This window comes from Onychostruthus taczanowskii, unplaced genomic scaffold (assembly GCF_017590055.1).
Source record: "Onychostruthus taczanowskii isolate IOZ18803 unplaced genomic scaffold, ASM1759005v1 scaffold45, whole genome shotgun sequence".
Lineage (NCBI taxonomy): Eukaryota > Metazoa > Chordata > Aves > Passeriformes > Passeridae > Onychostruthus > Onychostruthus taczanowskii.
In genome coordinates, this window is record NW_024502014.1 from 3,391,290 (window position 1) to 3,412,051 (window position 20,762).

At 36.7% G+C, this 20,762-nt stretch overlaps 1 protein-coding gene across 1 annotated transcript in view; it reads left to right on the plus strand.

Moving 5' to 3' along the window:
* DNER (delta/notch like EGF repeat containing) overlaps nt 1–20,762 on the plus strand; it is a 113,393-nt gene that overhangs the window by 48,710 nt on the left and 43,921 nt on the right. The window contains exons 3-4 of the mRNA XM_041414352.1: nt 9,612–9,706; nt 12,125–12,291. Coding sequence (XP_041270286.1) covers nt 9,612–9,706; nt 12,125–12,291 — 262 coding nt within the window. The remainder of the gene's footprint in view (nt 1–9,611; nt 9,707–12,124; nt 12,292–20,762) is intronic.

Consider the following 20,762-nt stretch of genomic DNA (forward strand, 5'->3'; position numbering starts at 1 on the left):
CCACTGTAAAGTTTATTTAATCAATTTTCTGTAAGTAGAATCAGACCATGTAAAATACGTTTGGTGTGTTACGACTCTCTGATTTTAGCTGAGGTAGAAGCATTTATGGGGCTGTATTCCATTTCAGTGGGAGTGCTGGTGGGCAATGTCTGGAACATAAAGCTTTATTTCCTGGAATTCCATCCCTTATGTCCATTATTTTACAGTAGAACATATGTCAGGCACCAAGGATGGAGTTTGGAGAGAGCACTGAAGCAGAAACAAACAATGATCTGCCCTTACTACTTAGTTTAAATGCAGTCTCATCTCTGCATGGGTGGTCCATATGTCCTGATCAATTAAGGGCATGCTCTTCCCTGTACCAGATTTCCCTGGTGTGTCTTCCTCAATCTGTGGTCTGGTGTTGTATAAAGAACATTTCTGCCTGGCTTGCATTTTAGGTAGATTCAGTAAGAATTTCAGTCAAGCAGTTAATTCACAAGTGTGTGTTTCAGCAGCTGAAACTTACTCTTCTGCATGTCTTCTGTTACCTAAGAAATACAGATAGGTCATCAGTTGCTATTGCATGACGAACACTAGCATGGAAATTACTTGCTATCCTATTACAAAATTGCTTGTGTTGATATGTTTTAATATACTGTGATGGGTCTTGTATTTTTGACAAGCTCTCCAGTGTGGCATAATGACCTTCTACCTTGTTCTTTGGAAGTCACAGTGAGAGAGATGATTATCTGAAACAAAGAGATTTCAATTGCTGATTCAAGACATTCTATCTGATCTCTATTAACTGAGGAGAGTTGATTTGCCTGAAGGTCTGTGCTCCAAAGCCTCTTTGGTGGAGGTTTCACAAGTCAAATGTGTTAATGACAAAAACACTATCTTTCCTCATAGCTGTAAGAACTTTGCAAAACTTGATCCTTCTTCACTCTCTTAAAAGGAAGAGTAGCTGTAGGTTTTATATTGCAAAAATGTGCTGTTTTGATCTTTGAGTTTCAGAGGAGTTTTCAGAGGAAGTGAATTAATGTTCTTCAGACTCTTTTGTCTCTGAGAAAAAATTTGCCAGACTCTTTCCAAGTGAAAACTCTCACTAACTTGCAAGGATGAAGTTTCCATGACAGCTTTTCTGGGAAGTTTTGGGAACTCAAAGAATGAGCACCTGAGAGAAGTAAGCTGTCTAGGAGAGGCATGATGTGTGTTTACAGTTGGGCATGTTTTTGTGTTCCTTGGATACCAAGGATACATTTAGCACGTCTTGCTGGAATCAACTGTCTCAGTAGTCTGTACCAGTAAGGAAGGTACGGATGTTTTTGGATGCAGTTTCATTTCTGAATGGTCTTCATATAAGAAATTAATCTTTTCTTGATGTGCAGATTAAGGACTAAAACCACAGATCATAAGCAAGAATTTTTTCTCTTAGTTGATTTTCTTTAATATAATATAGATTTATCTTTGTTCTCATCCATTGAAAGATAATTCTTTTTCCTACTTGGGGCAACTGGTTCCCCTTATAAGAGAGATCCAACTAACAATCCACATTTCCACAGTTCTATCATCTTTTGTGTTACAGTGTATAGGAGATATTTATTAGCCAGTAATGGAGGGAAAAAGAAACCATCTCATTAACCCTACTCAATTAATGGATTTAATAAAGGTTTCAGTGTACAAAATCAACCGTAGGAATAGCAGTACCATACTCATATATACAGCTTTTCATAATAGACCTGAAATTCTTTTCAAAGGAAATCAGCTGTATTATTCATTTTACAGACTGAGATGCTGAAGCACAGAGCAGTGAAGTGATTTGCCAGGTGCGCAGCCAGAAATTAGAATGCTGAGCATGTGAGTCCTAGCCTAACCTTCTATTTATACTGCAATTCTGTGCTCAGATCCAAGGGTTTGGAACTAATCATTAGAGGCCACAATAAACTTCTAATTCCCCTTGCAGTGGGGACAGCATTTGTTTTACCTGTGTCCTTAGTCAGTAAATTGCAAGCCTTTAGGAGTGTGGCTGAATCAGGTGTAAAATCCTGAGAGTGTTCCTGCTCTGCAGAAATGGCAGAATTATTCCTTAAGTATATTCTTGATACAGGAGCCTTTAAGTCTTGACTACTTTTATGTTCTGCTAAATGTTTGTGCATTTTTTGGTCAAAGTATGATATGGGTGCAGAAGGAGGAACAGAATCTGAACAAAAGCAGAGGAGAGATCCATTTGAGATTGCTAAATACAGAATAGAAACTTGATCCTTAAAAATGGTATCTTAGGAAAAGCTTTCACGTGGAAATGGGTGAAGGTTGGAGTATATATGCTTGTCCTTTTCTAACCGTATTTTCTTGACATTCCCTCTTATTATTGCTGTTAAGTGCTGGAATGTGTGTAATTTTGGTTTGACTTAGGACAGCTCTTCTAACTGTGCATAAGATTTGTTTTTAAAATCTCTATAATTTTTCTGTTGCTCTGAGAAAAAGGTATTCTACAAACACATAAGGAGAATGAAAGAAGCACATATTTTGGTAGAATAATATTAGCTTTTTTCTAGGATAAATCTGTAACTTCAATAACTCTCTTCTCTACAATAATAATTTATGGAACTTTTTGTTTATATAGAAACATCATTTTGATAGACAACTTGATGTAAACATCTCTGGATAGGTGCTACTCTTTATTATATTTATTTTCTAAATAAACCCTTAAATGTCTTTAAAAGCTCAGTATGCTTAAACAAAACTTGTGTGAAGTTCATACAAACCTCAGTTTATTGTGTTCCATTACTAAATCATGTTTAATAGAGATAGTCATAAATACTAAGTTTCCTAAAATCAAAGATCTTTAAGGCTTCTAGCGAGTACAATTACAGCAAGATATTGAAGGTCTTCTCTTCTGAAGCTGTACTGGTGGGTGGGCTCAGGATCTTTTGGTTATCCAGACCTGTTTTTGAAAAACAGGATTCATTTAACTGCTCTTTCAGGGGTCATCCTGTTTTGAAGTCCTAGAGAGTATGAGGGGAAAAAGAGGAAAAAAAAAAACCCCAAAACCTGATGTGTTTACTGCCTTTGTGTTTCGCTGTGGAAATATCTATAGCTGACTTGACAGTCTTAGGTTGAAGTTTATGTCCCAGCTTATCCTCCAGTGGCCCGAGCTCATACACTGCATGCAAAGATTTGACTATGTGGAATTTTTACTCAATGAACTTGTTTACACAGTGTTTATCTTTCTTTTCAGAACAGCTCCATACACTCTGGAATAATAAATGAGTATTAATTCTTCATGGCAGTAATCTTTGTTGAATAACTGTGCTGTGATCTAAGCAGAGGACAGGCAGCTAAGCCTCACACAGCCACTTGCTCACTGCCCCATTCAGTGAGAGCGGAGAGAGAATTGGAAGGGTAAAAGTGGGAAAACTCATGGGGAGATGAAGACGGTTCAATAATTTTAAAAAGGAGAAATAGAAAACAGGAAAAACCTGAACAAAACAAGTACTGCAAAAAGCCCTAATTACTCACGACCAAGTAACTGATGCCCAGGCAGTCTCTGGCCAACTTCCACCCCCCACCCCCAGTTTTATTGCTGAGCATGGCTTCCTGTGGTGTGGGATGTCCCTTTGGTCAGCTGGGATCAGTTGTCCCACTGTGCTCCCTCAGCACTCCCAGCCTACCTCCTGGTAGGGCACTCTTAAGAAAGAGAAAAGACCTTGGTGCTGTGTGAATACTTCAGTGATAATTAAAATATCCCTGTTATCAACCCTGTGCTCATTACAAGTTCAAAACATGCAAGCACAGCAACACAGCACCATGCAAGCCATTGTGAAGAAAATCAACTCCATCCCAGCCAAAACCAGTACAGACTGAATGTCAGATTTGATGAAGCTGGCAGTGAATTTGGTGGATGAGCAGGCAGCTTGCTGATATGATAATCTAGGTAATCTATCTGTCATTGTGTAAGAGAGCCTCCTGTGCCTGGTGTGATGTTGGCATTAATAGTCTGTGACAAAAACCCAAAGTTTTAATAATGTTATCTGGAGGATTGCTGTGCACTGGAATGTGCTGGATCCTCCTGGTGCTGTGGTTGCTGACTCTACAAAGTGTCTCTTGAGCAAAGAAAGACTGCCAGCAGCAGAATTTGCTGGGTGGATGTGCAGCCTCCCTTACACCAGGTTTCAGTGCTATGATAACTGGTAAGCCTTCTTCATCTGATGCTGTTTTTGGATGCAGTCTGTCAGTCTCCCCTGGTGTTCCTCAGAGAGGCACTACTCCTACTCTAAACACTTTTGCTTTTCTCTCCCACTGGTGAGATGTTAGAAGTAAACCTAGATTTTCTTTCTGTTCTGGTTTTCTTTCAAGCGTTGTTCCATCTGAAACTTTAGGGTAGAACCAAGTGCAGTGATGTGGAGGTTAAGCTAAATGACGCTACATTTTTCAAAAGCAGTAGTTTTTCTGTGCTACAGGGCAAGGGTACTGGAACTGCTTTTATTTTTTTTTTCCTTTAAGAATTTTAGAATTTTGTTCTGAGTTCAATTTATGTGCTAGAAATTATCCTGCTTTGTTGCTTGACATCCTGATGGTAAGTAGATAGTACTAGATCCCTTTCTTATGGTTCTGTTCTGTTGCCTTTTATTTTCCTACTTCTCTTTTCACTTTTTATTTGCCAACACCTGTTCAAGATATATAGTTAGGATCTAACCTGTTTTATTTCTTTCATGTATTATTTTTCCCTTGCATAAGGAAGACTTCCAAACATGTTATATTTCTTAAAAATAAGGGATACCTCTTGCCACACTTGCAGGGTCAGAAGAGAATAAATTCTGCAGGCCCTATTCTGATAGAAAAGTAGTTATATGAAAAATTGCACGTTATGAAACTTGCTTTATTGAACTGAAATTTAATATGAAATCCCTTGGAAGAAAATCTGAAAGAACTAGCATTTACAAGACCATCCCTCATACTGCGTTTGTTGTGATAGTTTCTGTCCTACACAAGAACTGAAAGGGATAGTTTCTGTCCTACAGAAGAACTGAAAGGTTTTCTTCCTTAATGACCATGCCAGTTTTCATGGGGTTCCACCCCAGAACACAGCCTTGCTTTTCTCAAAAAAACTCATTTTCTCACTCCTTCCATAAGATAATGTATTTTCAAATATGTTTAAAATTTTAGTTTGTTTTTTCTTTTAAGCACTGATCTTTGCTGCAGGATGAGTTTGTATCCATCTTTTTTATTTAGTTCAAGAATTATATGTGCATTCATATATTCTGTTTAATTCCAGACTAATTTGCCTCACTTTGCTCTGGCTGCAAGACCTTGCAGAGTTGTCTGTTGCCCTACTAGGAGGCAGAAACAGGAGAACAGCTTTTTGAGATGAAAAAACAAGAGGTTGACCAGAGAGAAAACTCCCAAGGCAATATTTTGAAAGAGAGCATTCTCAGAATAGGAGCAAAGTACCTGAGTCATGTGCACACACATGCACACATACTTATTTGTGGTAAATTTGGGATTTTTTCAAAAGAAGCACTTATACTGTATGCTGGGGTGGGGTTTAATGAAAGCTGTGGTGTCACTGAAGTTACAATGGCAATTAACAGGAAACACTTAATAGGCAACTGGCTCATGGGCTGACTTTTCACTGACAGCCTCACAGTGTAGGTGAGGTTCAAGGCACCTCTGGATTTTTTCTAGTCCAAACCCTTGCTCCAAGCAGGGTCAGCTGGAGCAGGTTGCTTAGGGCTTTATTCAGCTGAGACTTAAATAACTCAGAGGATGGAGAGTCCACAAGATACCTGGGCAGCCTCCTCCACTGCTTGGAACTATCTGTTGGTTTTCAGAAACATTTATTAAACCTTGTTGATAGAGTAGTGAGGACTATCTGAGGCACATATGAATTTGGCCATCCTACTTAAAACCCACTTTTAAATTTGAGGAAAATGTAGTGTATTTTGCAAGAAGTAAAAGTGTTCTGCCATTCTATGAACTTGGGGCTGAGATACAAAAGAAATGCAAAGGTATCATGGCAGCAGAATGGCTGGATTTTGCACTGTCAGGATTAGTCTGCCTGTGTTGATAAGGCCTTGTAGAATTACAAATGTCTGCTCAACTTTTTAAGAAATCTACTATGAAATTTCATATACAATAGGTATCTTCAGAGAACTAATTTCAGCACTGAGAGGCTGCATAAATGTAGACTTAGAGTCTGTATGCTCCTCTTCTCAGCCTTATTGAATTAAAGTCTAGTACACTTAGGAAAGTAATAAAGGCACTCACTCATGTAAAAATATTGCCTTGGGATTTATGTATGTATTTCAGCACTTGTTGAATTAAGTGTATATCTCATTATTCTGGTTTTGTAGGCAGGAGAATATCTGCCTAACTCATGCTATTTAATTTCTTCAGAAAAGTTGTAATATGGAAGAACAGTCTGTTTCTCTCTTATGCACCAGCCTTGATTTTCTTTGCAATCTCTTTTATACCACTGCCATGGCCTGGTAAGGAAATCTAACAAAATCACTGCTGGCTTGTGAAGGCCCAGGTGGAGATTGTAGGAGTGAGAACTCCAAAGTTCACTCTTGCTTTCTCAAATGATGCTGCTCTTTTACCTATGTAAAGTCTAAAAGCTTTTGAAGTAGAAATATAGTCTCTATATAGTATGTTATCTTTTAAGAAAAATATAACATTATTTGGATGCAAACTTGTGGAACATTTATGTAAAGAGGAATTCTGTATTTACTGTCCAAAATTTGATATTTAGTAATTTTAAACTCTGAATAAAGTATTGAAGAACAGTCTTGGGTGTATTCTCTGTTGGCACAGGAGCTTATCTTTGTAATCAGCTGCTAAACATACTTTAGAGTCTGGAGAGTGCATGAAGGTTTTGTTTTCTTTGGTGACTATTTTTAAAGTAGCTGCATCATTTGTGTAAATGTTTATAAGTCTGTTCCCCAAGAACCTTCTTGCTGTCCTGACATTTCTGTACTAATAAATGCTTCAGGAGAAGTGTTGGATGTCACTGCAGTTCTGTTTTCTTTTGATTGTCTTTAAATGACAGGTACCTACTCTATTTGTATTTTTTACTTTAGACTAGGAATGATCTTTATTTTGTCCTCTGAAAATCATTAAAGTGTATTTCCCAGTGACTTCAGTTTTAAATATCTCCTACCAGTTCTAGCAACATTTTTTTGTTTGTTTGTTTTTGAGAGTGAAAATTACAGATTGTGTTCATCTTCTGAGAGTCCTTTATTGTTGCAATATATTGGTTGTCTTTGCCCTCATTCTTCAGTAGTAGAGTTTTTCAGAGTGCTCTGTTAAGACATGAAAGAGACACTTAAAAATCTTTATAAAAATTTCTCAAAGCTGTGAAAAACTGGCAATTTGTTTCTTAATTCAGGTGTCAAAGCTGTAATTTTTTGTCTCCCCAGAACTTGGCTGAAATAGGACACTGCTGAGACCGTTTTTTTTCCTTATGAGAGTTACTACTTCTTCCTGTGTTTTTTGTCTGATCCAAGTATCAGGATTGTTAATATATCAAAAAATTCAAATTTCAGTTGTTGTAAAATCTGGGTTTATCATCCTACTGGTTCAGATGTTTATTTTACCTGATTCTTAGAGCAGGAAGTCAGGGCCAGTTACAAATAGAGTTCCTAGAGAAATCCATCAGACATTACAGATCTCTTAATAAAAGAAGCAAAATCATGCATTTTGCCTTTGCTCTTCTAATTATCTTTGCAATATTTCCTGTGTGTGTTTTTCCTGCTGAGTAATCCTAAATTCTGGTGTGTTTGCAAACTCAAGTCTTTTTTTGTTTCAATGGGGTTTTTTCCATTTTATGAAGATTAAATCTTGGGTCTTGTTGTGTAGCCACTTTGTTCAGCTCTTGGTTCTATCATTCTTTTATTTTTGTTCTAGTTGCAAAGACATAAATATCTTTTACTTTAAAAACTTCTAATATTAAACAGTAAGGGGAATGAAATGCTTACATTACATCTGCCCCTCTATGTTCTAAGGTAATAGATGCCTGAAATTGTAAAACTATAGAAATACTTTAAAAACAAGTGTATTTTAGATGTAGTATAAGACTATGAGAATAGAGATATTTTTCTTTTTTCCTTTTGTTCCAGTAGGCATGCAGATTCTCAAAGAAAAAAAAGTTTAAATGTTGGCAAATATAAAAGGAAGAGTGTTAGCCAAACTAATTTTAGATACATTGTGCTTTGACTGTTAGGTCCATACTTTTGACTTCTGAGATTTAAAAATTGTAATGGATATATTATAATTTTTCAAAATTCATTTAAAAATACAATAAAATTGCATCTTCCTTTATTTTCATTAACTATATGTATTTATGTTATATACATCAAGGAATTCAACAATGAATTGAGCAATCTAGACACTGGGAAATCATTTACTTGGGAAATGTGAATACTGAGTATTTGTCTTGCCTGAGTCAAGATAAGCTCAGAGTGTCCTAAAAATTATTACTTGCATCATATTCTGGACTTCTGTTCATGTATTATTTACATGTGTTTCATTACATTAATGTAATATTTAAAATTTGAATTGTATTTAAATTTACAAATTTTATTTTGGCTTTTGCTTTGATGTAAGATTAATTCATGGAAGTGTGTCAGGTTGCATATTTGCATTTTCAGTATTAAGATTGATGTAAAAAGTTTGCAAACATTCTCTATGTCTGAAAGAATAGCATTGCAAACTGCCTAGAAATTTGAAGATTAAACTGGTTTGTTGGTTTTTTTGCCCAGTGTGAGATTTCATAGGCAAGTTGATGAAGATACATGAAAAGTTACTTAAAAATTCTGATGATGTGATATTAAATGATAGACTCAATTATGCCACATAAAGTGGTACTTATTTGAAATAAATGTACCCTTGGAAACACTAATAATTTTCAACCTGTCTTTAGGAAATTACTGCTACTGATGATCTGTCTGCGTAATTAAGGAGTCTCTGTGATTCCTGTGTTCCATGACACCGTGTGTGGTGTCTGGATGTAGTTCATGTAGTAACTGATGTTTTTATGCCTAGTAGGCATCAGTAGATTTGGCAAAAGTGTCCTTTTGTCTCACTGTGATCATAATTTTTTTTCCATCTGAAACTACTGTTTGTCCAAGCAATTTTTACTTGGAAAGAATAGTAATGGGCAAGTGGGAGAGTGTTTTTTAAAGGAAACCTGTGTTTGGGGAAAAAAACCATATTTCAATATAGTAGAAAGGCGATGTCTGTATTTGTTACTATAAATCCTTCAGTATTGCACAGGTTAATGATGAACTATTTCTTGGATGTAGCAGATGTTAGAACATTATTTATTATTCTAAAGGACCAGAAAACGATTCATATTTTTCTAAATATGTTTGCTTTTGAAGGAAGATACCTTTAGAAGAAGTTCACACTTTTCTGCAGGAGCTTTTTGGTAAAACAAAACCCTGAAAGAATGGTTATGTGAATTTTCAGCACCTTTGTTGGCAGCACAAAGGTTTCAGTGAATGTTCCTGAGGATTTTTAGAAGATGACTGCTGGACTACGAGTGTCATTTGTAAAGAAGAAAAATCTTTCATGTTTTCTTTTGTCAGATTTTATGGTTTACTGTTAAATAAAGTTATTTTTATTTTCAGATAACCCCAGATGTGGCTTGTGGAAATGCCAGTTCCAATACTTCTGCTGGAGGCCGGCTTATCTCCTTTGAAGTTCCACAGAATACATCAATAAAGTGAGAATATTCTTATATGTGATAAAATACAAAAGCACTTTTATTTTCATTTAACTGGATATTTTAGACAACCGTTTTTCAGATACGCAAATTTGTCAAATGACTAAAAGATTATGTGACAATTCAGACAGACTTCAAACATGTAGCAGAGCCATGATAGCTCTTTGCTTTGCATAATTTCTCTGACATATTTAATGTTTTAGGAGATGTAAACATGTAAGCTGACTCTGGGCCATCATAATGCATTAGAAATTAGGGCAGATATGTTGAAGATGTCAGTTTGGAGAAGATATGACTTCATGCAGTGAACGCTTTTCTCCCCTTTAATCTCAAGATGAACTTGCTGATAGAAAGTGTTATTGTTGACTATATGGGTGTATGTATATAGTGCATTTGTATTTGATTTCTGGGTTATTGCTTTGGTGTCACCATCAGCTGTGAAATCTTTGTGTGTGTCCCAAAAAACACATTTCTCAAAACATTTCAATTTATTCTGTTATTTACTTTTCAAAATCATGCTTTTTGGATAAAATACTTGTTTAGTTATGTTTAATTAACAGAACCTGACTTCCTAGAAAGATCTGATTCTGTCAGCCTGGATGAGGCATTTTCTTATTGGAAATTTTATTAAAAAAAAAAATCTGCCAACGTAGCTCTCTGGCTCACAGCTTTGCTGCAATTTTAGACTTACATTTCCCCAAAATAGCCTACTTTTCTCATACTGTCATCTTATCTTTCAGAATCCCATGTTTCTGTTAAAAAAGGCCATGCTCACAGGAAAAAACAAAGTGATGCAAGCAGACAAGCTGCAGACAGTTTGGAGCAGTAACTGTTAAACGTGGGGTCGTCCCACCCTTCCCACGGGGCTTGAATTGGGCTCATTCATGAGCCTTAAGCCTAAGTCAGGAGGAGATCTGGGAGTGTGGATGCCCTGGCTGCCTGCAATCTGAAAGAAAACAAGTGGCTTTTCTTGGAATCAGGAAAAACCTGGCATTTGTGGATTCTAAAGCTCTATTTAAGAGCTTTGATGGAGAAACCCTGTTTTAAAGCAGGTTGCAGAGTACACAGTCAGTTGTGATCATTTTTTACATTGTATATATTTAGTGGAGTTTTATACCTGAGTAGATTTGTGCAAGTCAAGATCGATTTTGATTTCATTTCATTTACTATCTTAAAGGCCCATGTGACTTACCTGATTCAATAGCTAGCTGTGAAAGGAAAATAATTTCAGTTTAATAAGTTGATTTTGTTTTGATTGTCATATGAGACCTAAAACTGTGAAACTAGTTTCTATCCTGTTCTAAAAGTGAGACAGCTTTTGGAATAGCAATTGGGATTGTTCTTAAAAAGGGTGCAAATACTGTAAAAAAAATTTGCTTTTTATGATACGTAGTTGCAAGATTTTTTCAATGTCTGTCAACACATGACTACAAAACTTTGGTTTTCTTGTTTTGAAGTCAAATAACAAGTAACCAGGGATAAACTGCCTTTGTTTTTATCAGGATTGAAACAATTTCAGTACAGGATATTGTGGAACAGAACTTCATCTCTAGGTATTTAGAGGTCTGTTTTCAGCAGGAGAGAATTACCAGTTTTTAGCAGTTGGATGCAGTTGTGTTTGTATTTTTGGAGGATTGTTCAAACCCATTTTGGATTCCTTCATAGGAAATTAATGCAAATACTTGGGACCTTACCAGAAAAATGACAGATTTTTATTGTTTCATTATGGAGGTGAGTAGGAAAAAAAGTGCCCTGTGAGTACAAAGAGTGGCATAATGTAGCTCTCTAATGGAGCTGACAGAGTGGATGCAGCAGTAGACTTTATATCCAATCTGTCAATATTCAGGAAGGCACCATGGGCTCAGTGACCTTGGGAGCATTACATGACTCATTTGATTTACAAGAATAAACTGTCCTGAATCTTCGATCTGGTGTGTCAAACAAATGAGGATTTCCACCAGGATCTGTCTCCCAGTATTGAGTGAACATTGAATGTTCTTCAGTAAACAGCAGGGCTGGATGTACTTCAGCTGCAGAAAATCATGGCACTGTAGGATGGAGGTAATACTCAAAAAGGCATAATTACACAGACTGAATAAGGATCCCTTATAAGGATATGCTTTACTATTACGTGGTGTTTGTCTAAAACTATTCTTGGGTATTAAGATGGTGACCTTCAAGTGTCAGAAATTGGGACTCTGTGTGATTTAATCTGCTATTACATAAACTATTATGCAAATCTTACAACTGGAGCATTTTTGTTTTGTGGACATGCTAAAGACATTCAGGATTTTTCCTAATTCCATACTTGCTAGATCTAAGTTTCCCATCTTTGATAAGGTTCAGTTCTACAGCGATGTACTTCCTAATTACACTGACTTTCCTCAGTGTAAATATTCTCATAATTTCTTTTCTTAGAATAAAGCAAGATGCTACTGCTTCTCTCATCCTGCTGTGGAAGGTCACAAGCACTGGATTTAAACAGTGTTCACTTATTGATGGCAGAAGTGTCACTCTTCTCCAGGCACTGGGTGGACTTGTGCTTTCTGAAGAAATGCTTGCATTAGGCAACAACTACTTTATTGGTGAGTAACATGCTGACTTTCTGTCCATCACCTCTAGGTGACAGCTGATGGTGTACTCAGCATTTAGGGGAACAAAGGATTAATTCCTCTAAGTGCTGAAAGATCCTAATGGGATATTGGGACCATGTTTCAGACATTGGTTCATTCAAACCAGACAAGAGCTACTCTAAATTCTTACACAGTTGGCACCGTTCACTCTAAAATCTACACAGTCGTTTTTGTCTGATGCCTTGAGATGATGCAAGTTATTTTATATGTTCTATTTTAATAAGCTTTTGGCAAATGCTGCAGTATATAATTGAATGCTTGAGGTGTTTCTTTGTCAGGGATTGTGTTATGGGATCCTTTGTAAAGAAGCTTAAGCCTGTAGACAGGAAAATTGAAAAAATACATTACAAGATCAGATTTCCTATTATATTTTAACAGTGTTTAATTGCACTGCTTTTTATCTGCTGGTGTTGTCTCTGTGAATATGGGACCTTAGAAATATACTATTTGCTTCACTCAGCAATTAAATGTTAAGCATCTTTGTGGAAGGAGTATAATGAAAATAGTCTGGTACATTATTTTTAAGGGTATGGGAAATAACACAGATTTAAAGCTATATTTTTACATAGACACAATAGACTTAATTAAATTGAGATTTCTGGGCAGATGTTTTATTATACCAATGACATGAAACCAAAATAATTGTAATAAAAGCACTTGTTATCTGCTTAAATTTTTTAAAGGAACTATAAGCTGCTACAATTGTTATTTGAAAACTTACCATGCTAATAAATGTAAAATTAAAAACATTCTGATGTAGAAACATGGGGAAGAATTCCAAGTGTGTAACCGATACAGAAAATCCCCAAATACAGAAGTAGTACCTTGTTCTCTCCTTTTTCAGCTATCACTTTTTCCAAAGATACTGCTTGAAGGTTGTTAGTAGAATAATTTAATTATTATCATCAGTGGTTTCCTTCAGTGATGTTTATTTCCTTCAAATAATTTTCTACTTTCTTTTAATATTATTATTCCTTCCAAGATACTTACTTTTAGGCCTTTTTTTTCCCCCTTTTAATCTTGTTTTGCATTTAATTTATCAGAGTTAAAGCCTTCCTCTCATGTCTCTGGAATAAATTTTTGAATTTGCTTTTTGGTAGTTAATGTATGATAAAAGTATCCTGAAGACAGGATAATTGGTAGCTTTTATGCAGTGGTGAAAATGCCTAAAGGCACAGCTTGGTCTAAGCTGCTAAGCAGAGGGCCCAAGTTTCTCTGTGAAGGCTCCACTCAACTGTACAAGCCATGCAGCACAGGTTATTGGTTTAGATAACTAAAATATATATTGTGTTACTCTTTCACAGCTTGTCTTGTCCTCTCGTCTCTGTAGCTGAGTTTCTGTCTCTGGGATTCTTACTCTGAATTATTTATTGTGTGCTGGGTAACAGGAGGTGAAAATGTACCTGTTCCTAGATGAATATAACACGAGGCTGAATTCACAAAAAAGGCTTATTTCATGCAGTACAAGTATTGAGACCTCTTGCTTTACTTCCATGTGGTTTTCAATACTTTCTTTGGTTTTTCTTTTTGGTTATCTGATAGTGAAATTCTTTGTAAAATTTTCCAGCTGCTGAAACTAAGGAATTAATTTTTTAGTTTAAGAAAGAGCCTCTGAATTTCCTTCTCAGTTGTATGGAAATATTCTGCTTACTTCCCATCATCAGTTTCTGTCCAATGAAGTGTAGGTCATGGGTGTAAAACTTAAAAAGTAACTCAGTTATTTGGTGTAAAAATGAATTTTATTTTCACTCAGCTGAAATCCATAATTCTACCGAGGCTTATAGAAAAATAATTTGATCTTCAGATTTGATCCAGATGTGTGGAAGAGGTCTGTCAATTTGATGTGCCTTGCAAGTTTTTAATCATTTAGTTTTCAGTAAGTCACTTGAATAAAGTTTTTCTTACAGACAAATTTCCATGTTTCTTGATAGACATGAAAAACTTATTCTAAGGTACAATAAGGTAAAGTGGGTGATTTTATATTAGAAAAGCAATAATGTTGCCAGTGCTTTTGTTGATGTTATTTAAGCTGGAATGATATGAGGAGACCACAAGATGCTGTAGGTTTCTGTAAGCAGAGTCACACAGAAAGGCTGTGGACCATGTCAGTTGATACATTTGCTTTATATAATTTCCTCCTCCTTCACCCACTCTTTTTCTGTTTATTCAAGTGTGATTTTAAAGGTTTCTTCTCTTAATTGGTGAATTTTGTACAAGGACACTTTTTTAATCTTGTAAAAATTTCTGATTAGAACTGTAAAAGAAAAATGAAGAAGATATGAATGGTTTTTTTTTGGTTTGACTTTTTTGTATGTGTGTGTCTCTTTTTGATCTGCATCCTTTTTGAGTCATTTCTCACCGTGTTCCTTCCAAGTCTTGTTACTCAGCAAGGTACTTTAATTGCCTCTTGCAACTCTTTCTGAATAAGTTATTTATATCAAAGATAAAACATTTAGGGAAATATTATTTGTTTTGTGTTACCCTGTGGTGACACAAGTTCAAAGTTGTTGATACAAGATTGAAAAGACTCAGAAGTCAGCAGTAATGTGCTGATTTGCTGATCATGTGGTTCGGGCACAGTGTCTAGAGGTTGGGAAGAATGCTGTTTTTGAGCTCTAAAAATAGACCCTGTCAGCACAGAGCTGTTCACCCCAGAGACAGTACCTGCACTGTGTGAGAATGAAGGGGAGAGCGTAGCGCAACTCGGCCAAAAAGAGCACTCTGTGTTCTCTGCTGGGGTTTATAAAATGGCTGCTGCATCTGCAAACAGCCTCTTGCAGTGCAGGACAGAGCGATGGTGCTGTGATTGTGCAGCAGGATTGTGTGGTTTAATTACAGCATTGACCTGGCTGTGGCCAGCAGAAGACTGGCTTGGACATTCTGCAACACATTCCTTCCACGTTTTGCTCAGAGGATTTTTAAAGAGTTTCTCTAAGTTTTGCTCCTGCACATGTGCCAGTCTTCTAAAATAATTTGTGTTTTATTAGAGAGTGTACTTATTAGCCATTGGGGAAGAAACCCCAGTATGGTTCAGGCTTTGAAGTGAGCATGTGAGTTGTGTGGATTAGGAGGAGGATGAAGCACACGTCCCATGCCGAGGTGCTGGTGGCTTTCAGTGCCAGGTGACTGCTGGACAGAGGTGGTGATGAGGTGGCTGGTGTGCAGGACAGCCCGGCGAGCTGTTCATCTCTGCTCATGGTTTGCAGCAACAGTATTTCTTTCAAAACCAAGATTTTAAAAAAGGGTGTTTGAGAGCATTTCTGAACAGGAAATGTTTGTATTACCTATTCTGTGGAGTGCTATGGGTGGGCATCAAGATTGGCCAAAGAGATAGTGAAAAAGAGAAGCAGGAGGGATTTAATAGTGTCTTTGAATAAGAGATGGAAATTAAGTGTTCAACATTAAAAACATTATTGAAGTAAAAGGCAGTCTTTCCATTAATTAGACTTATAGATTTGTACTCTTTGTCCCAATGTTCTTTGAAGTTAATCAGTGATTCCTGCAAAACTATTTATGATATTTATAAAATGTCTCATCAGTATTTGTTTTGTTTCTGGATCTTCATATATTCACGCTAGCAGTAATGGTACTGGAATTTTTGAAAGTGAATTAACTGCAAAACTTTACATTGTTAGAGGCATACACCTATTCTTCATTGCAATATATCTTGAAAAATTGAAATGAGATGAAATACATTTCAAAAGTCTGAAGAAGTGAGATAAGAGGTCCCTGATGCACCATCAGTTGGTGGAGGAGTCTTTCAGTAGTTCTCATGAATGCTAATAGGTTACAGCTAAGGATCTCTGGGGTGAGTTGAAATTGCTGCTTGTTATGTTTTGGGGGAAATCTAATCTACCCAGCACTGTGCAGTCCTCTCTTTTAGGGAATAATACACTGGATTTTGGAATATGTATATAGTTTTCTATACTAGATTATTGCAAATGCTGAAGATTTACTGAATTGATTAAATAAAGCTATCTTGAGAAAAAATTATGTGTTAACATTTTTCTTTGAAAAATAAAAAAGGGCTTTGAAGGACATTCTCTGCTTGTATGGCATCTCCCACAAAAATCCTTTATGATTTGTTGCATGCATCTCTTTTATCCAAGCATGCTATCACGCTGTGACTGAGAACTGGAACATTAATTTTGAGAACATAGGTTGCTGTCAAAATACTGAGAAAAACAAATCCAGTGTATAATAAAAGCACTAAAATATTTCCTTTTTTTTAATGCTCACATTTTAGGAGTTTTGCAGTGATTGTACACCATCTGCTTCTGCACGAGTCAGTTAATCCACCCTGGTGCTAAATTAATATACCTGTTTACTAAGGCAACAGTTCTGTGCTTCAGGTGTATCCAAAGGTGCACCTGTGGCTGGCAGACTTGCAGTCAGGCAGGTCTAATTTCACAGTTTCCATTCTGCTTGGAAAACTGGTGTGTATACACCTGTGTGGCTGTACAGATAGCAGATCATATTTAACAGTCCAGTTAACAGCCAGGGCACAGAACAACCATAGCTTCTTTTTAATGAATTTGGAGATTGAGTAATAATTAATGGAATCATAGAATATGCTGAGTTGGAAGGGATTCATCAGGATCATCCAACTCCTGGTCCTGCACAAGACACTCAAAGAATCCCACCCTGTGCCTGAGAGCATTGTCCAAACACTTCCTGAACTCTGTCAGCCTTGGTGCTGTGACCACTGCCCTGGGGAGCCTGTTCCAGTGCCCAAACACCCTCTGGATGACAAATATTTTCCTAATATCTGACCTAAGCCTCCCCTGACACAGCTTCATACCATTATCCTTTTCATACCAGTACAAAACTGCATATTATGACTATTGTATGATTATTACTTAGTTTTAAGAGATGTTTATTTGGAGGTTTTGGAATAATGTAGAAGGTGGAGCTGGCACTGCTGACTCTGTGTGCATGCAACCTATTTCCTTTCTTTCTCCTAAAACATTAAAAAATGAAATTATGTTTTGAGGTCTTTACCATGGCTGTTAGGATAGTATTTCTGTTGAAAAAAGATCATCTTCTTATCAGCTTTCATGATAAAATGTTGGAAAAATTGCTGTTCTGCCTCGGTGTGCCCAGAGCTGAAGCAATAATGATAGGAGCTCCTTCAGAGAAATAGTAAAACAAGCAGCTGGGCACTAGTATTTTGCTTCCATTTCCCCATAGGTAATATGATAGAAAATTTGTATATAATTGTAAAAAAAAGGCTTGTAAATAGCTTGAAACTACTTGCTTTTAGACTTTGTGCTTTATTTAGCACTTCCACGGTGCTGCTTAAGCAGCTGCTTAAAAAGCAGCTTTCATGAGATATTGCTACATTAGCTTTTTAGCTTATTGTCTGCTTATAAAATCAAAGGAAGACATTTATAAGCAAAACTGCTATTTCTCAGATAAGCCCTTGCAGATAATAAGGTAGAAAGTTCAACATTTAATATGAATTAATATTTTTATCTGAACAGAAAATAAGTCCTCCAGCACAACCTTTAAATTATAATGCTTATTTTCATCATAGCAAACCGAAACTGACGTAGACTTGTCAGTTGACGTTGCTTGGCATGTCATCTGGTTTTCTCCAAGATGCCCAGCCTTTTAGATCAATACAATATAATTAGCTGCTTTAAACTATAATTATCAAGTATTAAAAAAAATATTTCCTTAAATAAAGTCGGTAGCTGTACAAACTCACTTGAAAATAGGTGCTCTAGCATCTTTGTGGTGAGATGAAGAGTACTGATGCCATTCAAATGCCAACACCTCTAAGGCAGCTTGCTTGGATTCCACAAAACTTTTTGATGTTTGGCTTAAAAAGGAAAATTAATGCTTGGCTTCTGAAGCACAAGATATCTGCTGCTTTTTAATAAGTGTGGGAGCCATATGGTTCTATGTCAGGAAGGATAATATTTTCCAATCCAAAATGCTGTCCTGCCTTTCAAAGGCAGCAAAGTATTTTTTTTCTGACTCTGCCCTGAGCAGTTATTTACTCTTTTGTTGTTCTTTGATTATTCAATGAGTTTCCCTGCAAGACCTTATCATGTATTAAGGAGTAGTCACCACCAATACTTGTGCAGTTATATTGAATAGGCAAAATCAAACATTTGAATGAAAAATACTATATGAAATAAAAATAATATAGAGAGATATTTTGAAACAAGTTGGTCTTTTTTAACTCTTCTTGTCTGGAAATAGGATTTCTGATTAGGAGGCAAATTGTAGCTGGGGTTTTGAGATGTTTTTTGTTGTTACAGGCCTCTAAAACATGCACACATTTCTGTCTAAAGAAAGCAGTTTACTGCATCTTCAAATTGTTTTCACTTAAGCAAAAAATTAAATAGGACAATTTTATTTCATAATAGGAGATGTGTGAATTGAATTCACTGAAAGCCACGTAATCAAGTTACTCTAGCTATAACAAGTTGCCATGTCTCAGCTGAGCATCTGTGTGAGCTCCCAGTCCACTGCATATTGAGTCACTGGACTTAACCCTCTTTCACTGTGGGCCTAATTAAATCTACGTGCCCTGCACATGCTGTGGTGATGTGCAGAACCCCTGTCCGTGTGCGTGACTGTTCTGCTCCTTTTGTGCAAGGCGGCCTCGCTGGGGGGAGTTGGTGACAACTGCTCCAGTTAGTGGGGTTCTCAATCTTAAGTGTGTAATTTGCCTGGAGGGGCCCTGTTGTCTGCAGATTTGAGCATTGTGCTCAACAGAACATTTCCCTGGGGTTCTGGCCACAAGAGCTAACCTTGCAGAAAATGGCCTTTTGGTAAGCAATAGCAGCAGCAGCAAAGTGTGAACTGCAAGAAAAGTGCAGTGAAGTGTTAATTTCAATGATTTATTTTAAATGCTGTTGGCCTATATAAGAGAGGGTATCTTGGTAAGTATGATAAAATAAATATCCTGTCCTTTGTGATCAAGTTGCATGTACCTTGCCACATCTATAAGTAGATGTAAACATCACACTAGTTACTATTTTCATACATTGTATTATGTTTTAAGCTAGCATTTAAATAATTTTTAGTCTTTAGAGTGATCTTTAATTAATCAGTAAATTATTCAAAAATAATTTCTATTCACTTCTATTTCTAGCAAGTAACAATGGGAAATTATTTTTCTGGTCTGTATTTGGAGGTTCATCTACTCAAATTTGTAATGTTTGGTGAAATACCTTTTGTTTGTTTCTTTAAGATTCCTCTTTCTTCAAATATTACTTCTGTGACCAATTCACAATCAAGATAATAATATTTATTTTAAGCTGATCACATAGTTGTTTGCATGATAAAATCTTGGACAGACTGCTTAGCCTGATCCATGGAATACGGATACCAGTGCATAACTGGTGCATTGTCTCACCAGTGTGAGACGCTTTGTAATAATGCTTGTAAAATGCGATGAGATGTTCAGCTAGTAGTGTAACAAAGTAGGGTAGCCACCAATAGAGCCTCTCAGTTGAGCCAGTCACTAGAGATATATCCTAGCCAACCTGGCCATCCCCTCTTCTGCAGCTTCCCTTTGTGCAGTCCCAGCTGTGCCATTTGTATTCCACCACACTTAACTACGTTTGCGAAGCGTGGAATCAGAGGTTCTAGTGGTCTATGTTTGGGGCCAAAACAGTTCTGTGCCAGCTTGGCAACTTGGCTGAAATGCTGACAAATAAAGATACATTGGGAAATTGTGATATAGGAAATCTTTTAGAAGAATAGTCTTGTCACCCCTTGCTGGGCTTTCCCCATTACTTTGGACTGTAAGCAGAGTCCTTGAAGCTGTGGGAGAAGGGCACAGTCAGCTACTGCCACAGCTCCTTAATAAGCTGAATGCAAGTGGCTTTGTAAGAGTAAGTGTGCTCCTGCTAGCTGTTTTATAATTCTGCCATGGGGTTTGGTCCAGTCAAGTTATTAAGTTGGATAATTGTTTAAGTAACAGTGAAATTCAGAAACTGACATTTGTTGTAGAGGAAATGTAGTTATAGTGGAACACGGGACTTTGCTATGCTAAATGAATTCAACTGTTTTGCTCAGTTCACAAATATATTTTTACTACGAGTCCTGCAAAACTGAGCTCCAGCTTGCAAGCTGTGTGCTGTTTCTTCCCAAAGTTTTGGTAATAATTTTCTGACACCCAAATTTTGCTTTCTCTTACACCAGTGTAACACTGTCATTGTCAATCTGCCTCTGGTAGAACTGTGGGATTGTTACTGAGGGTGTAATCTGAGCAGCAGCACTCTTACCTTTTAGTGGTTATGCCTGAGAAGAGAGTGTGTGTTTGATTTTAGGAGCCCAGGCTGTTTTCATTGCTGGTAACGAAGGAAGAAAGCATATCCATCTGAAACTGACTGTGGCTATGAATGCCATTTGGAGAAGACAATGAATGTGATGAGAAGGTTTTCAGCCACCTCCCAGGAAAA